Consider the following 21650-nt stretch of genomic DNA (forward strand, 5'->3'; position numbering starts at 1 on the left):
TGTAAGGAAACTGCCCAGTTGTAATTCAAGAGGGACTGCTACCAGTGAATCTTGTAGTATACGACATGTCTGGTTTTGACATCATACTAGGGATGGATTGGCTATTCTCCAGTTTTGTGGTAATTGATTGTCATAGGAAGGTAGTAGCGTTCAGATCTCTTGGGGAGCAGGAGTACGAGTTCGTAGGATCTTGTGGGCGTTCGACGCCACAGGTTCTAATAGCATTATAGACGAGGGTGCTACTCTTGGACGAATATTAGAGGTACCTAGCTTGCATGAAGGAACCGCTTGCGGGAGGAATTTAGGATTGAGGATATTCGAGTGGTCAACGAGTTTCCGGATATGTTTCCTGAAGATTTACCCGGTTTACCTTTGGATCGTAAGGTGGAATTTGCGATAGAGTTGCTTCCTGGCAAGGCACCGATCTTTAAAGCTCCGTACCGAATGGCTCCGGAAGAACTTCGAGTATTGAAGGAGCAGTTGTAGGAACTACTGGACTAGGGTTTTATTCGATCGAGTGTTTTGCCCTAGGGAGCTCTAATTTTGTTTGTGAAGAAGAAGGATGGGTCGATGCGCATGTGCATTGATTACCATGAGATTAACAAGGTGACTGTGAAGAACCGTTACCCGTTGCCTTGTATTGATGATCTCTTTGACCAGTTGTAGGGAACGCAGGTCTTTTCGAAGATCGACTTACGATCAGGGTATCATCAGGTGAGGGTTAGATCTGAGAATGTAGCGAAGACTGTTTTCTGAACCATATACGACCACTTTAAGTTCTTGGTTATGCCGTTTAGTTTAATCAATGCTCCAATAGTGTTCATGGATCTGATGAACAGGGTTTTCCATGAGTACCTGGATCAGATCATAGTGGTGATTATCGATGACATTCTGGTATACTTGGGGATTCCGAAAGAGCATGAAAACCATTTGAGTTTGGTACTATAGATTCTGTGAGAGAGTAAGTTGTATGCCAAGCGGAAGAAGTGTGAATTCTGGTTGAATCAGGTCACATTCTTAGGCTATGTGGTGTCTAAGGGAGGTATCTTAGTTGATCATAGCAAGATTGAATCTATGGTCGAGTGGATGAGACCGAAGAGTCTGCAGGAGGTTCAGAGTTTTTTGGGACTAGCGGGTTACTATCGTCGATTCGTAGAGGCTTTCTCTAAATTGTCTGGATCTCTGACACGATTGACCGGGAAGAGGGTGAAGTTTGAATGGACTAGTGATTGCGAGCAGTGCTTTCTTGAGTTGAAGCACCGACTGGTTACTGTTCCATTATTGACCATTCCTTCGGGGGATGGCGGTTTTTTGATCTATAGCGACGCATCCCTGAAGGGTTTGGGATGTCTGCTTATGCAACAAGGTAAGGTAGTAGCTTATGCTTCTCGGCAACTTAAGGAGTATGAGAAGAATTACCTTACGCATGACCTAGAGTTAGCTGTTGTTGTTTATGCCCTGAAGATTTGGCGACACTACCTGTACGGTGTTCAATGTGAGATTTTCACTTACCAAAAAAGCCTTAGGTACTTTTTCACGTAGAAAGAGCTAGATATGAGGCAGAGGCGGTGGTTAGAGTTGATCAAGGACTACGATTGCACGATTAGTTATCACCTGGGGAAGGCTAATGTGGTAGCAGATCCATTGAGTCGGAAGTCAGAGGATGCAACGGTATCTGCAGTTGTAGCTCAACATCATATCAGATAGGATCTGGAAAGCCTTGGTGTAGAGTTGGTATCTGGTGATCATCAAGCTTTCATTGCTAGCTTGGTGATCCAGCCGACTTTGTTTGATTGTATTAAGGTCGTGCAGGCTAATGATGCGGAGTTAGTTGGGATCGTGGAGAAAGTGCAGTGGGGGTTGGCTGTAGATTTTAACATATTTGACATAGGTGTGTTGAGGTTTGGGACCAGGCTGTGTGTTCCAAATGGTGACGAGATCAGAAGGACGATTCTGGAGGAAGCACATCGTTTTTTTTGTATACGATACATCCGGGTAGTACTAAGATGTATCGGGATTTGTGCGAGTCCTTGTGGTGAAGTGGTATAAAGAGGGAGATTACCCGATTTATGGAGCATTTTCTGACATGTTAGCAGGTGAAAGCTGAGCATCAGAGGCCGACGGGGCCGTTGCAGCCTTTACCTATTCCGGTGTGGAAATGGGAGCACATTTCCATTGACTTTGTTATCGGATTACCGCCAGCGCTTCATGGGCAGAATGCTATCTAGGTAATCGTGGACAGGTTGACAAAGTCTGCTCACTTTGTACCGATGAAGGTTAGCTACCCTTTGAGTAGGTTAGCGGATTTGTATGTACATGAGATAGTAAGAATGCACGGGGTACCGGTGTCCATTGTTTCAGATTGAGACCCGAGGTTTACTTCTCGATTCTAGAAGAGCTTGCAGGAAGCAATGGGGACAAACTTACTTTCAATACAACATTCCACCCCCAGACTAATGGACAGTCAGAGAGGACAATACAGATCTTAGAGGATATGTTACGGGCTTGCATATTGGACTTCGGTGGTAGTTGGATTCAGTTTCTGCCACTAGTAGAGTTTGCCTATAACAAAAACTTCCAAGCTAGTATCGGGATGGCACCGTTCGAGGCTTTGTATGGTCGGAGGTGTCGATCTCCTTTGTATTGGGATGAGGTTGGTGAACATCAGGTGTTAAGACATGAACTTGTACAACAGTCTGAGAAGGTGGGTTTGATCCGAGAGAGGATTAAATCAACTCAGAGTTGGCAGAAGAGCTACGCAGATGTTCACCACCGCGAGTTAGAGTTCGAGATGGGGGGTAGGGTATTTCTGAGAATCGCTCCGATGAAAGGAGTGATGAGATTCGGGAAGAAGGGCAAGTTGAACTTGAGGTTTATCGGGCCATTCGAGATTCTAGAACAAGTGGGTCCGGTGGCCTATCGGATTGCTCTACCTCCTGCACTCTCGAGGATCCATGATGTATTTCACATATCCATGTTGAGAAGGTACGTGTCGGATCCGTTGCATGTTATTAGTTACTAGTCCTTAGTGATTGGGGATACTTTGGTGTATGAGGAAGTACCTGTTCAGATTCTGGACTGGAAGGTTCAGAAGTTGCGTACCAAGGAAATACCGTTAATAAAGGTGTTGTGGCGGAATCACACAGTTGAGGAAGCTTCTTGGGAGTTAGAAAAGGAAATACGCCGAAAGTATCCATAGTTGTTTTGAGTAGTAGTTAGATAGCAGAGTCGGTATGGGTATGTATGTATGTATGAAGTACTCTATTATCGTATTAGTATTGTGTGGTTAGTCTTTGGGAGAGTTCTGTTTTTATTGTGAGCTCCCGAGGCTGTGTATGTATGTAACCACGGTATTTCTCCGCTATAAGTGAAGGAATGTATGTAGGTATGTATGTATGTATTGTAACGGGGCTGCGTATAGATGGCCGCCGGTTCTTCTTAGAGTATATATGTATTCAGTAGTATATTTGAGTTTGTAATGAGAGATTGCAAATTTTGAGGACGAAATTTTTGTAAGGAGGGGGGGTTGTAAGATCCCGAGCTATGATATATGGATTAATTATGTAAAAGAAGGGTAAATTGGTAAATTGTGCATAGTTTGTCGATGAGGCCAAAATTCGTTGACGAAGTCCCTTCTGTTCTCGATGACGAAATTCAGAGGCTTGTCGATGAGGAGAAGCCGAGAGATTTCAGGAAACCGGGAATCTTAGGCTCGTCGATGAGGACACTGTCTAGTCGATGAGGCATCTTCAGTGGCTCGTTGACAAGGGCGCCATTTCGTCGACAAGGGCGGTCGAGTCAAGGGCTATAAATATCCGTTTCCATTACTTTGGAGCTAAGTAATCTCAAAATATTCTCTCCCTCTCTCTCTAAAACTTGAAGAACTTTCTCTCTCTCTCTCTAGGTTTCTTCGCCATTCTTCACCTGATTTTTAAATCCGACATTACCGCGTAGATCAAGGGAGGATTCTCTACATTTTTAGCGGATCAGAATCTCGTTTTGAGTAGTTTCGGGTTTCGGGCCAAAATCGAGCTAAGGCTCGGTTTTCTTTTTTGATTCGAAATATGTGTAGTAGTATGAGTTGTAAGCATGTGTTGTACTGTGGTTTATAGGTTTTGGAGTCTCGGTTCGCAGTTTTGGGGACCGTAGAGTTCGTAGTTGGAATTTGGGTTAAGGTAAGGGGATTCAGTTTATATCAGTTACTTCTTGAAATTGGGATCGGTAAGCTTGTAGGCTACGATCATATGTATGTTTTGACTACATATTTGGAAAAATTTATAATGTAAAATATGGGATTTTCGAGTTACAATTTTTGGGAAATTTGGGGATTTCGAGTATCATCTCTACTTTGTTTGGAAAACCGTTTGTTTTGTTTAAACTATATTATTGAGATGACTATTATCCATATTTGTATAAAATTGTATGCTTGAATTGGAAAACAATATGAATTGCCGTAAACTAAATAAGTGTGGAATGTATGGTTGTATGTAATTATTCCAGGTTTTTTGTAAAACAGCTATGTAGTGGCTAATTACCATACGCTGATGAGTATAGGAACGTGAGTTCCAAAATGATTCCAGGTTTTGTGAAATCAACTAGTGGCGGCCAATTACCATACGGTGAAACAACTATATGGTGGCTAATTATCGTACGCTGTACCATGTACCGGCTCATTACCATGGGCAAGAGTGTCCGGCTCTATATTTGAGGGTGTGAAATATCACCAGTGTGTTTCGGTTGGTCATCGAGGGGTGTGAGCTACACCGTATTGGCAACGTAATCGTTGTGGGGCTCTGATCTTCGTAGGGTAGTTGCGTATTAGTGTGAAGACACTGACCGTATGTTTGGGTATCGTATGTACTAGAATGGATTTGTGAAAATACTGGAACTGTATGGAAATGTTTTCGAACTGTATCGTATTGTATGGTGTTATGTTTTACGTAAAATAACACTGGTATGCCACACACTGATATAACCTACTTTCTTCCTTACTGAGAGGTGTTTCACCCCAAATGTATATACAAATGTTTTCAGGTCCTTCGAGTTGCAGAAACTAGCATCCTAGTATCCGGAAGCGGGGGTTTCGTTTAGCTACATTTAGTGCCTGAGTAGGTACGATTTTTGTAACCGGATTGTCATCATGGTTTTTGTAGACACATAGAGTATGTATTGTAATTATGAGATTGTATATCTTAGTTTTGTATGGGTTTGTAGTGTTGTATGGGTTTGTATATCCTAGTGTTGTATAGACTCTGGTATAGTATGATATATGGATAGATGAAACATTTTCCACTGCGTATTTGATGAATATGCATGTATATGTGTATGGGTATAGGGCATCCGTATACATCACAGGGTCGGACCCTCTTATTGTATTGTATCGTGTATGTTTTAATTGATATGGAGACAGGTTAGGTTACTATATTCACACCTAGGACCTATCTGCGGGTTCGAGGCGTGACAGTAAGTGTATTCAGGGGATTGTATTTTTGAGTAGATGATATTGGGTTGATGTGTACATATGTATATATGATTTGTAAATATTGAATTTTGGTATTGTAAATATGGGTATATGACTTTATGTTTTCTATTGCATAGGTGTCAATTTGTATACAGGGATACCTCAGTGCCCATCTAGGGCCTGGGATGTTATAGCAGGTATTACAAGGGTATTAGAGTAATTTTTATATATATAATGGTGTAATTTTTGGGTCGTTACACATCACCTCTCAACCCTAAATGCTATAATTTATTCACACATGGTTGAATAAGTTCAAGGACAAAAACAGGGCTTACATAGGTCGATCGACGCCAGGTTTTTAGGCTAAATTAAAAAGCCTAGGCTGGCTTCGGGCGAACGAACCTAGAGTGTTAAAAATGATTCAGGCGAACGAATGTGCAAAGATTCAACAAGTTGACTGAGGCTCGGGCGACCGAACCTAATTTGATTTGAAAGTCCTTGGTCAACCGAACATAAGAACGGTCACTTTTTACCTTCCCCAGGCGCCCGAACTCTAAGTTCAAAATAGCCCAGGGAGACCGAATTATGAAGTTCAGTAGATTGAATTGACCACCAGGCGACCGAACCTCGAGCGTTTGGGAAAATCACCTTGGCTCAACCTCCTGAACTTTTCCTCGAGCACCCGAACTTGAAAAAGTCCCTTTTCTCTGTGTGTCTGTTCGGGCGACCGTCCCTAAGGACCGGGCAACCGAAACTCTCGGGTTGCCTTATTTTTACCATGGTTAATTTAGGGTAATTTGGGTTAAACTTTAATTTAATAATCAAAACTTTAATTTATTTTTAGGGATATCTATAAATACACTTTCATTTGTCTTAATTAAGTAGAGATTAGCAAAAAACGATTTGCAAAAATTCTCTGAAATCTTTCGTGCTTCTATACTCATCCAAAATTTTTCAAGAATATCACTCATTCTCCTTACATTCTTATTTGAAAAATCATATTTGAGGAGAATCATTTATTTATACTCCTTGTTTACAAATTGATTTCAACTTGAAAAGGAGTTTGTTTTTTGTGCATATTTCCATTCATCTCAAAGCATACAATTCTTATCTTACATAATCTTTTGAAAAACTATTTTGAGAGATAGCTTAGAGAGTCTTTCCCATAGTATTTCTTATTGATAAATATTGATTGAGAAAACTCTATATTTTCTTAAGATCTTGCATCCTCATTGCAAGTATCTAAAACTTGCATATTATTATTGATATATATATCACATCTTTGTAAGCTTTATTCCTAATCTCTATTGAGCATTATATTGAAAAATATTTGTTGAGAATATTTGATTAGAATTCCCAAGTTCCTTTAATTATTTGTTAATTATAATATCTTGAATCAAGGGTCTTACTCACACATACATTTATATACACAAATTGTTGTGAGTTGATATATCACTTGACCAATCTCACCTGAGCATAAATACTATTATCTGTGAGTGCATTAGTTATTGTTTGTACGTATCGATACATACTTGCTTATTGGAGAAGTATTGAAATTGTACGCAAATTTTATATTCATTATTGTATTCTAGGCCTGGCCTGAGGGGGTATTGATCTAGCCCGTAAGGATCGGTTGTATTTCAAGCATGGCCTGAGGTGGGTCTTCTGTGCCCTATAAGGAGAGTTTGTGAAGGTTGATGTTAGCCCTATTAATTTGACCTAGAATTATATCCAGTACCGCTCCATCTGTTAAGTGAGCATTAGTGGAATCCTCGGGCTTGCGAGCTGAGGCGGGGACGTATGTAGTATTGGTCAAACCCCGATAACATACCGTGTGTGCACTTTACATTTACGCAATTTATTTACTGCACATGCATCTTTTTTTTAATTGACTGTGAATGCTATGCATGATTTAATTTCCGCACATTCTATTTATCTGCGCTTTGGGATTGCATAGACATTACCCTAGATTGTGAAATACTACTGTTTATATAAATTGATCTAGGAAAGTTTAAATTCTCAATTCAGCCCCTCTCTTGGGATTACACCAATTCCAACAATTGGTATTAGAGTCTCGTTGCAAAAAGCTTAAACAGTTTTGCAAAAAATCACAATGGCTCTCATTGGTGTATCCCCATTCGGAGAGGGACAGTCACCTTTTAGGTCTCCTATATTTTGTGGTATCGATTACACCACCTAGAAAATTAGAATGAGCGTATTTATAAAATCAATGGATTTGATGGTCTGACAAGTGATTGTTAATGGAATTCGTATGCCCTTGGATGAAAATGATATTAAGTTAATGCATGCTAATTCATGTGCCATGGACATGCTATATCGTGCTTTAGATTCTAACATTTTTACTGAGATTATGACATGTAAAAGTGCAAAAGATATTTGGAATGAGCTGGAAAGAAAATATGGAGAATCCAGAGAAAATGAGATCAATTCTCCAGTTGGCTTAGCTATAGATGATCAAGAGAAAACAACTTGTTGTTTAACTACATTAGTCGATGAGGAGGTATCAACTTTGCAAACTCATTTTGTGGTTAATTAAGTTGTAAACTTTGTATAGATTTAAATTTAATTATGATTTAGCTATAGAAAATTTTAATAATTTGTTACAACAATTAAATTGTAAATTTATTATAAAATTTTAAAAATTAAATTATAAATTCACGAGAATACTTTGAAATAAATCAATTTAATTTAAGGGCTCAAGGCAATGTCAAGATAATAATTATGAAAAAGCTTGTGCCTATGCTAATTAATAGAATTATATATATATATATATATATATATATATATATATATATATATATATACATAATAAGGACGATTTTATATTACCAATTACAAAAATTTAAAATTCAATTATTATTGTACTCATTGAAAATTTTAATTTAATTATCATTAATTGTTCCAAAATTTAAATTACAAATTTATGTTGCAGTTTCAAAATATTTTAAAAAAAATTATGGCTCAATTTCAAAATATTAATGAACTTATTAATTACAATTTATTGAAAATTTTTAATTTTGAAATCACATTTTTAATAAGTTTTTGAGGGGTTGAAACTAGTTATCCTTTCATCCTCAAAATTTGCATGGATTTGAATCCAATTATAATTTAAGTATAGGAAAATTTAATTGATATATTATTAATTGTTTAAAAAATTAAATTAATAATGTATCTTATAATTTCAAAATATTAGCAGTTTTATTTATGGAGCAGTTTCAAATAATAATTAGCTTACTAAAATCAAATTCTATTAATCAATTTCAAGTTTTCAGAAACAAATTATTTTAAAAAAAATAACTTAGTACAAAGGTAGTTTAGATAAATGATTTTGATTATAGAAAGGAATGGAATATAAGAAGGAAACGTATTTTTCATAGTATTTCTCTATATACCAAATACTATAATGATAAAATCTAATTTTAGTTATTAAGTTACAAATTTTGTACACTTAAGGTCATAGATCAAGAATTTTGATTGGGAAAAGGAATGAAAAATAAGAAGAAAATCTATTTTCCATTATATTTTCTCTCTACATCAAATATTATTAAAAATAAAAAATTATTCTAATATAATTAAAAGTTAAGAAAAAACAAATGGTGGGGATTCTTAAAATCAATTTCGTTCATTTAGAAACCTATTTTTTATTATAAAAAATTATTTTATTATGACTAAAAACTAAAGAAAAAAAAAAGTTAATGTTGCTTAACATCAAAATTTTATTTATTAATTTAGTTTATGTATATATTTTTATTTTCTTTCTCCTTCTCTTTTATTAATTAATCATGCAAGAATATTTTAATAATCATTTAGATTAATATAAGTAAACAGTATTATCACTTTTTATATTATTAAAAATTATAAAGAAGTTTATTGATCATAATAGTTGTTATTTTTGGCTTAAATCACAAGCAGAGCTTTCGTAATTTTGTCAAAATATTAGACTTAATAATCATTAACAATGAAATTGCGGAATCCAATCCAATACTTAAAAAATAAAAATGGCAGACATTTTGCAAACCACCAGAAAACACAAGTGTAATAAATGTGATTCCATAACTCAAGGGAAGGCAATTGGAAATTGAAAATAAGAAATAATAATCTCTTCCCAGGCTAAGCGGAATAGAACCCCGGACCTCCCTAAACACTGACGCAGTTTACATTATTATTACCATCGAATCCAGGCGCTCACTTTTCCATCGGCATTACATACAATAAATTTGTAATATTAGGGCTACTGAAATGTAGACCACATATTTTCCCCTTGCGCCTCCTTCTGCTCTCATCATAGGAAAGATAATAATAATCATTCTGAAAAATTAAACCAAAAAGTTCTTCCTAAGGTCCTGCTCTAATTCACCATCTTCTTCTGCTGATCATCGTCATCCACTGCACAATGCCATGAAACCCTCTTGCCTCCCCTGCACACTCCATTCCTCCGATCGACACTCCCTCCGACTCCTACACCCATTCCCGCCGCGCCTCCCACACCCATCTTGAACCTCACTCTCGCCCGCTTCGCCGGTAATTCCCTCTTCTCATCATCCAATACCCTAATCGAAACCTTGCGGGGGCTTTTTTCTGCCGAACACGGCGTACAACTTACCTCATAATCGCATCTTTCTTTCTCGGCGATCTTGTTCTTCGGATCAGGAAAGGCGGGCAACCAATTCGGAATATGAGACTGCAAACGCCGCGAATTGATCTCCAATTTGTTCCAATTTTGTGAGGGAGAAATCGATGTACTTGTCGAATAGGTGGTGCGGAAATCGTCGCGCCGGGGGATGGGCTTCGCGAATGGGATTTTTTCGACGGAGTTCACGAAGCGGATGATGCTCTTGAGGGTTTTTGAGCTGAGGAGAAGTTGGTCGGCGTCTGAAGCACCCGGGAAGCCACGGACGGAGTCCAAGAACTCAAAGGCATGGACGACGTCGAAAAGGTTGGTTTGGGTTCGGCCGCAGGTTGTGGCGCGAGAGGCGGCGGAACCGGCGAGGGCTTGGAGGTAGAGAGCGGCGATGCGGGTTAGGGTTTGGAGGGCGGAGAATTGGGACGCCGAGAAGCCAGCGGCGCGGCAGATCTGAGCCACGGCCACCCTTGTGATGGCGGCGGCGAACTCTGATGGGGAATGGGTTTCTAGGGCTTCCTGAGATGTAATGGTTTTTGAGATCCTTGATTTCGCGGTCATCGTGTTGGGATGTTGATGGAAGAGCGGAAGGGGTTTTTGAGGAAGGCAGGTTCGACCATGAAAGGAAAGAGAAATCCTGAAAACCCTCACAACGGCATGGGGCTCGATGCTTTGTTAAATTACCAGAAAGTTCTATTTTCGTTCCTCTTTCTCAATTTTTTTTTTCCTTTTTTTATTTTCCCTGATGCGGATATTTAATAGACATGTAAATAAAAAATCAATGAAAATATTTTCTCATGGAAATCAAAAATCATTTTTTTTTTTTTCTAAATCAGATTTAAAATTCCTAATATTTTAATGGATCTAGGCTCGAGGCTTTAGATTGATGTACAAATTTTTTTCATGAAATTATTTGTGAAGCTAAAAGACACTAACCTTCTCTCAAGTTTGATAAAAAGATAAAAAATCTTTCCTAAAATTTTTAAAATTTTGAGGATCTGTTTTGACTTTTGATTTTTTGGATGCTTATATTGCTCAAAAGACTTGTTTTCTTGTAAATTATTACATTTTGCCAAACTTCAAACCTTAAGAAAACTTTGTGAAATTCTAAAATTTTAGGATGTTTTTGAAATTTTTAAAATTTTAGGAGAAAATTACTGTCTTTTAATTAAATTTTAGGAGAGGTCAATATTTTTTATCCTATTTATAATTGATATAGAGTCATTGCTTTATATCTAAAAGTTTAAATTTTTATTTTGGGCTACAATGCACATGGATGCAAATTTGAACTAAAGTTGAAATTTTTTCTTTATATGTCAACCATAAGCTTAAGAATTAAAAGTGATACATTTTGATTTTTCTTTTTTTACTCTCTCTCTCTCTCTCTCTCTCTCTCTCTCTCTCTCTCTCTCTTATTGTCTTGTAGGTAGTTAATTTTTATTTGATTCATGCTAAATATTTTTATGAATGGTGTATGTTTAGCTTATGCTTTACATTTGAGCATTTTTTGTAGTGTTTTGTCTAAATAATAATTGCATTCCTATTTAAATTTATAAATTCATGTCCTATGGGGCTAAGCAAGGTTAAATTTTGAAACCTTATTATTTAAAAAAAAAAAAAAAACATTGTGTTTTCTATCTCATATTTTATAGTATAAGTTATTGACCTAATTGATTATATCATGTTTTGATAATGACAAATATATACTGATGTTTGCCATGAGTTTGCATGTAGATTCACTCTATGCATGGAATTGAAAAGAACATTATCATGATGACGTATGGTGACCTCAAGGAAAGATTGAAGAATATTATACTTTATTTGTAATTGTTTTTTGTATATACTTCATGATTGGACTATAACGCAATATGATATGTAATAATTGCATCATGCATGTTAGGACTGTATGCTCAGATTAACCTTAGTTGGACCTTAGGTTCTCACACAGAGTGCAAGACCCCACTATAGTTCACATGTCATTTGGGGTAAAATCAAAATCAAGTAATGGACCTTAGGCTAAATTCATACAGACTTCGGATGACCATACCTCGCAAGTCAAATTGCCTCGGTCGACCAAAACGTGGACTGGGCAAATAGTTGACCTGACTTTAAGCAATCGAACCAAAAAGGATTTCACCGTCCTCGGTCAATCAAACTCGTACCTTTACTTTTCCATCATCCCCAGGTACCCGAACTTATAGTTCATTTTCACCTCGAGCGACTAAACTTGGTAGTTCGGTAGACTAAACTTTGGTTTAGGCGACTGAACCTTGGATAGAATGGAAAATCACTTTGGTTAGCAAACCAAACCTATATTCAGGCACCCGAAGTTCAAAATTCACTTTTCCCGTTGTATTTGTTCGGGCGACCGAACCTATGGCTCAGTCTACCGAAACTCTCAGGTTGGCCAAATTTTTAATAATTCATTTTATATCCCAAACAGTTATATTTTTGGCATTCTCTATATATATGGGTTCATTTACACAAATTAAGGGTGATTAGCAATTTCAATTAGCAAAAAATCCTCTGAATTTCCAACAACATATTTTTTATATACCAAGCCCATATACTCACTCCTTGCTATTCCCTTGATGGATCAAGTCTCTAAAGAGTGTTTTTGAATGTTTCTAGTGCTTAAACTCTCCTTGTTATTTATTGCAATATTATTTTTTATTGAGAGTTTTAGTTAGTGTTTTTTCCCCGAATTAACTAATAAATCTTTGTGTGGAAAAAACCCTTGTAACTAGTGAGTCTTTGCATCATTGTTGCAAGACTAATCAAGCTTGTGGTTTTTGATTTGCAAAATATTTTTCACAAGTTTATTTATTTTTCAAATATCTCTTGACCTATTATTTTGAGAAAATCATTTTTGAGATATTTTGAATACACTTGTTGGAACTCTTTGAAACTTGTTGTGATTGATTTACATTAATATTTAGTTTCAAAGATTGCTTGGAAATACACTATAGGTCTTGATTGTACATTTACATCAAATTGAGTGTTTAGCACACATTATTGACACTGAGTATATTTTCTATCATCTGTGCATGCTTATTTATCTGGACTGTATTGTGGTACATATTTGCTTAATTAGAAATATTTCATTTGTATGCAAAAAATTATATTGATTATTATATTCCAGGCGTGACCCTGAAGAGGTAGACTTGCCCTAGTAAAAGTCCTAGACTGGTTTCGACTTGAGTAGGAAAGTTAGGTGCACCATCCTGGTAAAGTGTTGTAAACAGTGCCACTCCACCCGTGAAGTGAGCTTTTAGTGGAATCCTTGTACTTGTGAACCAAGGCGAGGACGTAGGCAAGATTGGTCGAACCCTGATATCATATTCGGTGTCAAGTTTACATTTCATGCATTATATTCTGCTTTGTACTTGATTTAATTTTCTTACTGAATATACTGCATATTTGATTGGTACAAAATTACATTTGGTTGAGAAATACTGAAATTGTGGTGCATGTTCTAAAAATTGTTTAATATATCATATTTGCAATTTCATATACATTTAGACTGCCCCTAAATTGTGTAATACTGTTGTTGGATTAGTTGAACCTAGGAGAAAATTTTTAATTTCCAATTCACCCTCCTCTTGGGATTGCACCAAAGTCAACAATTGATATCAGAGTCTTGTTACCTAGACTTAATAGTTAGTTTGTAAAAAGATCATGATGACTCGTGTTGGTGCATCCCTATCTTGTGAGGGAAGGTTATTTACAAACCCTCCAGTGTTTTTCGGTAAAAAATTCGCCGTATGGAAATTTAGAATGACTATATTTGTTAAAACCTTGAGTTGGAGGTTCTGGAACGTCATTGTCCAGGAAGATAGTATACCAGTATAAATCATTGATTGTGTTGATGTTCCTAAGTCTGAAATTGAGTTGAATGAAAATGATACGAACTTAATGCAAATAAATTTTGATGTCATGAACACCTTACTACATGTTTTAGATTCTAACATTCTCTATGAGGTTATGACATGTAATAATACTAAAAAGATATAAGAGGAACTTAAAAAGAGCTATGGAATAACTACGCAAGAAAAGGTAATCACTCCTTGTGACTTAAGCTCTACGGATCTTGAAAGAGAAAAACGGTGCTTTATAACTTTAACTGATGATGAGGTAAATTTGTCACGATCTATTTTATTTGATAATCATGGTAATGATTCATGTGATAATTCTAATGATGCATCTGACACTGAATCATGTGATAGTTCTGATAGTGAAAACATGCCTACTTATGAAGAGTTGTAAATTAAATATGTTAGAATTCATAAGTCACTTGTTAAAGCTAACAAAAGATATACTGCATTGAAAAACAAGTATGAGGCATCTTTGAAAGAATGCGAGCCAAAAGTTATTATTGAAAGGGAAAATAATTTCAAAATCAAACAATTAGTAAAAAAGAATGAAAATTTGGAAAAGGAGTTGAATACATTAAGATCTCAAACTTCAAATGATAATAATAAAGATCTTCTCATTGCAAAGCTTGAATGTAAAGTAAACAACATGACGAAAGAATTTGTTAAATTACAGGATGTCTGCAAAGGTCTAAAGAACTTAAAAATGCAAGATCTAGAAAAGAAAATAGAAGATCAAGTTAAGATCATCTATACGTTCACTAGAGGCAAAGACAACTTTAATAAGTTGTTAGGTTCACAAAAGATGACTTTAGATAAGGAAGGAATAGGATATAATGGAGTTAGAAATAGAAAGAGGAAGAATCTGTACATGGGGTACTTCGTGAGAGAGTCTGATCATTATGCTAGCACCTCCTCCAGCCCTTATACCCATACCTATTTGTGCATTGTGTAAAAAGAAAGGGCACACCAAGTTTGATTGCCCATTTAAAAGGAAAGAGGTCAAAAGGAAGCAAGTATGGAGAGTCAAAGAAAAACCCGATTTCATCTCTCCTTGACCCTAAAAATGATCCAAGTGTCGATAGGTTAGAATAGGTGGACTTCATAATCCTTAGGTCATGTATTTAAATCATAGGGGGTCATATAAATTAAGAAAAATTCAAAAGAGGAGAACTTGACTTGGTTTGGTCGGTTGAACATTTTCAGCTTAGACCATTCGGTTGACCAAACATGAAGTTTGACTAGCATGTTTGACCACATTCGAGCGTCTGAACATTTCAATTCAAAACCTGTTCGGGCCATCAAACTTGGTTTGGGTGACTAAACTTATTTTCGGACAATCGAATCTAGGTTTAGCCAACTGAATTGAAATGAACTAAGTTCATTCGGGCTACCGAGCATTGGAAAATGAAACGACTCTTAAGATTCAATCAACCAACCCAATGTTCAGCTAACCGAACAGACTTATCATCTGGAGTAATTATGATGGTTCGGGCGACCGAACGTTGGACCGGGCGACTGAACCGCTATCTACATATATTTTCGCCTGTGAAAACACGTTTATTTTTTCATCCTTCTTGAGAGCTCCTCGGGTTTTCTCTCTTCCTAATGTTCCATACACCCATCCTAAGCCTACTTTTCCTTAGAAAAATACTCCTAGCCATGTCGAGAGATTAAAGGTGCATAGAATCTGGCATTGCTCTTGAGCAATGGTTTATTTCTCCTGTGAGAAGAATCAAATACGAGAGGGTCTTCCGATTCAAGGAGCTCAATCTAGCTAAAGTCCTCGATATTGAATTCATGCATACCTAATTTAATAATGTGCTTGACATGTTTTGGTATCAAGGATGGTATGAGTTCATTAGCTATCAGCCCAAGGGAATATACCCCGTCTTTGTCAGGCTGTTTTATGCCAACCTTGAACAGGACAACCAGAGATGCTACTCCCGGGTCTTCAAGATTGATATTTGATTCGACGATGGGTATCTGGATGAGACTCTCAATATCCAAAGAGGTGATTTCGATTGCTTTGACTCGGTCTCAACATAGATCAACGAGTAGGATTTCATTGTGAGTACCTTCGTGAATCTAGTTATGTCTAATCTAGTGGTTGATCTTAGCCACACCCCTAGCTATAGGTCGCTGACTCTGGAAGCTAAAGTAGTGCACCATTTGATCTCGTACAATATCTTGCCGAAGTCTAGGTCTAGGGATCATGTTTCATACCTAGACTGCTTCGTGATGTGGTGCTTATTTTCAAGAAAGAAGCTGGACTTGCCAAGACTTATCCTGAAGTGGATGTTTGTGAAGTCAGTGGGCAAGAGGATCATTCTACCATACGGGGGCATCCTAACTAAGATTTTTGTTAGAGAGAGAGAGAGAGAGAGTCACCAGGACTACGTATGCATCTCTGAAGAAGATCAAGAGCACATATACCTTCTCCTCCACTACCCTAAAATTGATGGGTTATGAGTTGACTAGCAACATGTGGTTGCCTACCATACTCGAGAGAGGACTAGGGGCTCAGGAGGTTCCTCAGGAGTAACCCCATATGCCATCCAATGTTGAGATTATGGCAGCTATCACTGGTCTCACTGCATCCTTTGGTGAGTTTAGGACTTCTATCTAGAGCAAGATCAGGGAGTAGGCCTCCTCATCCCAAGTGAGGCATTCCAAGTTTTATGCCAAGTTCTCAAAGTTCTAGTCTATAGTAAAGGCAAACTTCCACATCCTCGGTGAGTGCCCCAGGGAGATGAATGATGAGGATGTTGGTGAGGAGCAGATGGACGTGAGCAGCGACAAGGAAGGGCATGATGATGGAGTGGCTTAAAGGAGGTTTTGAGAATCAACTCTTATCCATCTTATCTATTTTATATTTTACATACATGCATCTGGGTCTGTAATAACTATATAATTTTCATTTTTTGCGTTTTGTTTTACATACTCACCATACTCACACACAAATACGCATATTCACTATTTTGTGGTGATTGGTTTCAATCTACATATGATGGATTGCATGCATGGTTTTTAAATATATGAGATTATTATGTTTGCCTTATTGATACCCACTTTATGGTGGATGCAGTTGATGTGTATTGCCTGTTGGTAGATATGTTAGGTTATTGCATGCTCAAAACTAGATGATATTCTACTTGCTTGAATCCTTTTTATGCATGTTAATGTGGGAAATGTCCTGTTTACAGAAGGCATGTTGCCGAATTTTCATTTGATTTTTTTCCAAAATATTCAAAACTCTTGCTAAAATGTTGATGGATGTGCATGCAAAATCTATTTCAAAATTTAAATTTCTTGCACTTAGTTCAAATTAATTTGAAACATCTTAAGCTTGTGCATGTGCTTAAATGTTTTGTAATAGGCAGGTATTCATGGGAAAAGTTATATTTTTAGACAAAATGCTATCAAAATTTTCCTAAATTCACTGCACACATCCTATGTTTTTATAAAAACTGGACATTTTAAACTTAGGTTGTGTTTCTAGTTTACTTCAATCTTTTTGTCGGACTTAAATTCAATATTTTGTAGCAAATTGTATCCCCAAAACACTTGTTCAAAAGGGGGGATTTTTCTTAAAGTCAAATTTGCATGAAATGAGCTTAAATAATATTTCTTCATCATGCGGTGTATTTATAAGCTTTAAAATACTTGCGTCACATGATCAAGTGATTGTATAATCTGAAGGGGAGTCACTTCACTTAGAAAAATATGGCTCCAAAATATTAAGTGCTATCTCACCTTATTCATTACTATACTCTATATCTTGTGAGATTGTCTTTCAGTCATTGTGTGCTGTTTGATCATATTATATCTTTAACTTGACTTCTTAAATTGAGTCATACTGGACTGTTTGAGTTGATGTAAATTGCTGTATATTATGTGTTGAACTCAGATAGGTCACTTAGGTACATATATTTTTGGGAAAATGCTCTATTTTCAAATGGCATGCTGTCGAAATTTTTGAGAAAACAATCTTCGCAACCATATATTGTATTTAAATGATTCATACTCAATGCGTTGCCTATACATTTTCAATTTATTATGACCATTTTTACTGTTTCCAAAAGGGGGAGAAGAGGCAAAATTTGGTACATTGGGTAAAATTGAACTTTTAATTATCTTTATGCATATAGTCAGGGGGAGCCTTTCTTGGCACATTGGGTAAAATTGAGCTTTTAATTATCTTTATACATATAGTTAGGGGGAGCCTTTCTTGGTTGTACTCACTTTTGCATAGAGTATTTTTCATCATAAAAAAGGGAGAGATTGTTGACCTAATTAGTCATATCCCGTTTTGATAATGACAAATACACTTAGTACTGATGTTTGCCATGAGCTTGCATGCTGATTCACTCTAAGCATGAAATTGAAAAGAACACTATCATGATGGCATATGGTGACCTCAAGGAAAGATTAAAGAATATTGTACTTTATTTGTCATTGTATTTTTTATATTTTTCATGATTGGACTGTAACGCAATATGGTCTGTAATAACTGCATCATGCATGGTAGGACTGTATGGTCAGATTGGCCTTAGATGGAACTTAGATTCCCACACTTAGAGCACAAGACTCCACTATACTTCACCTGTCATCTGAGGTAAAATCAAAATCAAGCAATGGACCTTAGGCTAAATTCATTAGGACTTCGGGCGATCGTACCTGACAAGTCAAATTGCCTCGATCGATCGAACAATGGACTAGTCAAATAGTTGACCTGACTTCGGGCGACCAAACCAAAAAGGACTTCACCATCCTCGGTCAATTGAACTCGTACCCTTACTTTTACATCATCCTTGGGTGCCCGAACTTATAGTTTATTTTCATCTCGGGTAACCGAATTTGGTAGTTCCGTAGACTAAACTTTGGTTCAAGCGATTGAACCTCGGAAAGAATGGAAAATCACCTTAGTCAGCAAATCGAACCCACGTTCAGGCACTTGAAGTTCAAAATTCACTTTTCCTGTTGTGTCTGTTTGGGCGACCGAACCTATGGCTCGGTCAATCGAAACTCTCGGGTTGGCCAAATTTTTACCACAATTAATTAGGATAAAGCAGGGTTAATTTCTTAAACTCATTTAAAACATTTTTAATAATTCCTTGTATGTCCGAAACAGTTTTATTTTTTGCCTTCTATATATATATGGGTTCATTTGCAAAAATTAAAGGTGATTAGCAATTTCAATTAGCAAAAAATTCTCTAAATTTCCAACAACATATTTTTTCGAAACCAAGCCCATATACTCACTCTTTGCTATTCTCTTGATAGATCAAGTCTTTAAAGAGTGTTTTTGAGTATTTCAAGTGCTTAAACTCTCCTTGTTATTTATGGCAATATTGTTTTTGATTGAGAGTTTTGGATAGGGGTTTTCCCCCATTTAACTAATAAATTTGTGTGGGAAAACCCTTGTAGCTAGCGAGTCCTTGCATAATTGTTGCAAGACTTATCAAGCTTGCGGTTTTTGATTTACAAAATATTTTTCACAAGCTTATTTATTTTTCAAATATCTCTTGAGTTATTATTTTGAGAAAATCATTTTTGAGATATTTTGAATACACTTGTTGGAACTCTTTGAAAATTGAGGTGATTGATTTACATTAATATTTAGTTTCAAAGATTGCTAGGAAATACACTCTAGGTTTTGATTGTACATTTACATCAGATTGAGTGTTTAGCCCATGTTATTAACATTGAGCATATTTACTATCATCTGTGTGCTTATTTATCTAGATTGTATTGTGGTACATATTTTCTTGATTAGAAGCACTTCATGTAAGAAAAAAAATTATATTGTTTATTGTATTTCAGGCGTGGACCTGAAGGAGGAGACTTGCCCTGATAAAAATCCCGGACTAGCTTCAACCTGGTTAGGAAAGTTAGGAGCACCATCCTGGTAAGGTGTTGTAAATGATGCCACTCCACCCGTGAAGTGAGCCTTTAGTGGAATCCTTATGCTTGTGAGTCAAGACGGGGACGTAGGTAGGATTGGCCGAACCTCGATATCATATTCAGTGTCAAGTTTACATTTCATACATTATATTCAGTTTTGTGCTTGATTTAATTTCCTTGCTGAATATACTGCATATTTGATTGGCACAGAATTACATTTGGTTGAGAAATATTGTGGTGCATGTTCTAAAAATTGTTTAATATATCATATTTGCAATTTCATATACATTTAGACTGACCCTAGGTTGCGTAATACTGCTGCTGGATTAGTTGAACCTAAGAGAAAATTTTTAATCTCCAATTCACCCCCCTCTTGGGATTGCACCAAAGTCAACATAAGTAATATTTAAGATAATTTTAGTAAAAAAAATTTATCCTATGCTTGAGAGCATTAATTTCAAGTATTGGATTCAAATTAATATGAAATTAGACAAAATATAGTACAATTTTTGTATTAAATTTCTTCCAAATATACACATATTCAAATTCAAATTCTAAAATCAATATTCGCAAACACTGCCTTAAAGAAAATAAAAATTCAAACCTCGAATTTTGTTCTTAAGTTGCCACACTATTTTTAAAAATTGGCTTTGTACTCCAATTAAGCTTTGCTTCTATCAAAGTGTGATTGGTTAGTCCCAAGATTTGTGATGCAATAGTTTCCAACCTTAGACAATGGAATTCATCTGCCAAGGAGATAAGTCCTAAGGTGAGGAAAAAGGGGCTATGTGTCACAGTGTTAGAGTGTTGTGAGCATGATACATGGTTTTGGTGTATGATTCACTTAGAGGGAACTTAGTTAATGCGGAATCTACTATGGTCATGTCATAGGAATGGTTTCAGTATGCCTTTATGACATTGTGGTAGATATTGATAACACTTGTGGTGGTTTTATTGAACCTAAGATATATGATCGTTAGATCCGTGGTGGTGATTTGTATGTGAACGAGAATGGTTTGGAGATATGACTTATTAGGGGAACACTAGGTGAGCCGCCTAACTCCCCAAGTATCTACTAAGTACAATGTGAGCACCTTGAGAAGTGCTCAGGGGTGGGTGGGATTTTGACATCCTCAAAGGGTGTCTTAGGCTTCCATGTGGGATTGGGAGCTCTATGGATGATCCATTTAAAAATAAGATCACGCAATACTCTTGCCTTAGAGGTTACAATGTGCACCCTTCTTGGTCATCAACCAGACAGTTGGGTGGTGTCATCTAAAACTCTGGTTGGACATTGAGGGGTGTTAATCCTTTATGTGCCCTCCTTGAATAATGTTTGGTGTCACCTCCCCTAGTTTTTTCTAGTGGATGGTAAATAATGGATACTCGAACATGAGGATTGTGCTATGGGGAAAAAAGTTATCTTTAATGTTGGTGGAATGTGAGTTTCACTCCCTTATCGTTCGAGTATGGTTTCCTCAATGACGACCTTAGTTGGATTAAATAATTTCGAGGCATAAGACTTAACCACTAGGTTAGACATTTGAATGTTTCCATGGATGAGGATGAGTACAGTTAGGCTAGACTTGATGTACTCTTATCGCTGTATGAGCATGACTTCTGACACTTTAGGCAAATCTTGGCAAAGGTGATTCCTTTTTGGCCTTTGAGATTTCCACACCCATGATAGTTGATATTAGAATAGATCTCTCAATTGTGAATGAAAATGAGATTGATATTGTGGGCATCAACTCGATTGTGGGAATTC

The 21650-nt window shown here is 36.6% G+C and overlaps 1 protein-coding gene across 1 annotated transcript; it reads right to left on the reverse strand.

Annotated features, from left to right (window-relative positions):
- Nucleotides 1-9516: 9516 nt before the first annotated feature.
- LOC131160468 (transcription initiation factor TFIID subunit 8) lies at nucleotides 9517-10909 on the reverse strand. Its single transcript, XM_058116174.1, has one exon. The coding sequence runs from the start codon at nucleotides 10662-10664 to the stop codon at nucleotides 9831-9833; it is 834 nt and encodes a 277-aa protein (XP_057972157.1). The 5' UTR covers nucleotides 10665-10909; the 3' UTR covers nucleotides 9517-9830.
- Nucleotides 10910-21650: the final 10741 nt, after the last annotated feature.

The sequence above is a fragment of the Malania oleifera genome, chromosome 7, assembly GCF_029873635.1.
Source record: "Malania oleifera isolate guangnan ecotype guangnan chromosome 7, ASM2987363v1, whole genome shotgun sequence".
In the NCBI taxonomy this organism is placed as follows: Eukaryota; Viridiplantae; Streptophyta; class Magnoliopsida; order Santalales; family Ximeniaceae; genus Malania; species Malania oleifera.

Bases quoted from the DNA above. Each gene is read 5' to 3' on its own strand.
- LOC131160468 (XM_058116174.1), bottom strand. From the start codon at position 10,664: ATGACCGCGAAATCAAGGATCTCAAAAACCATTACATCTCAGGAAGCC.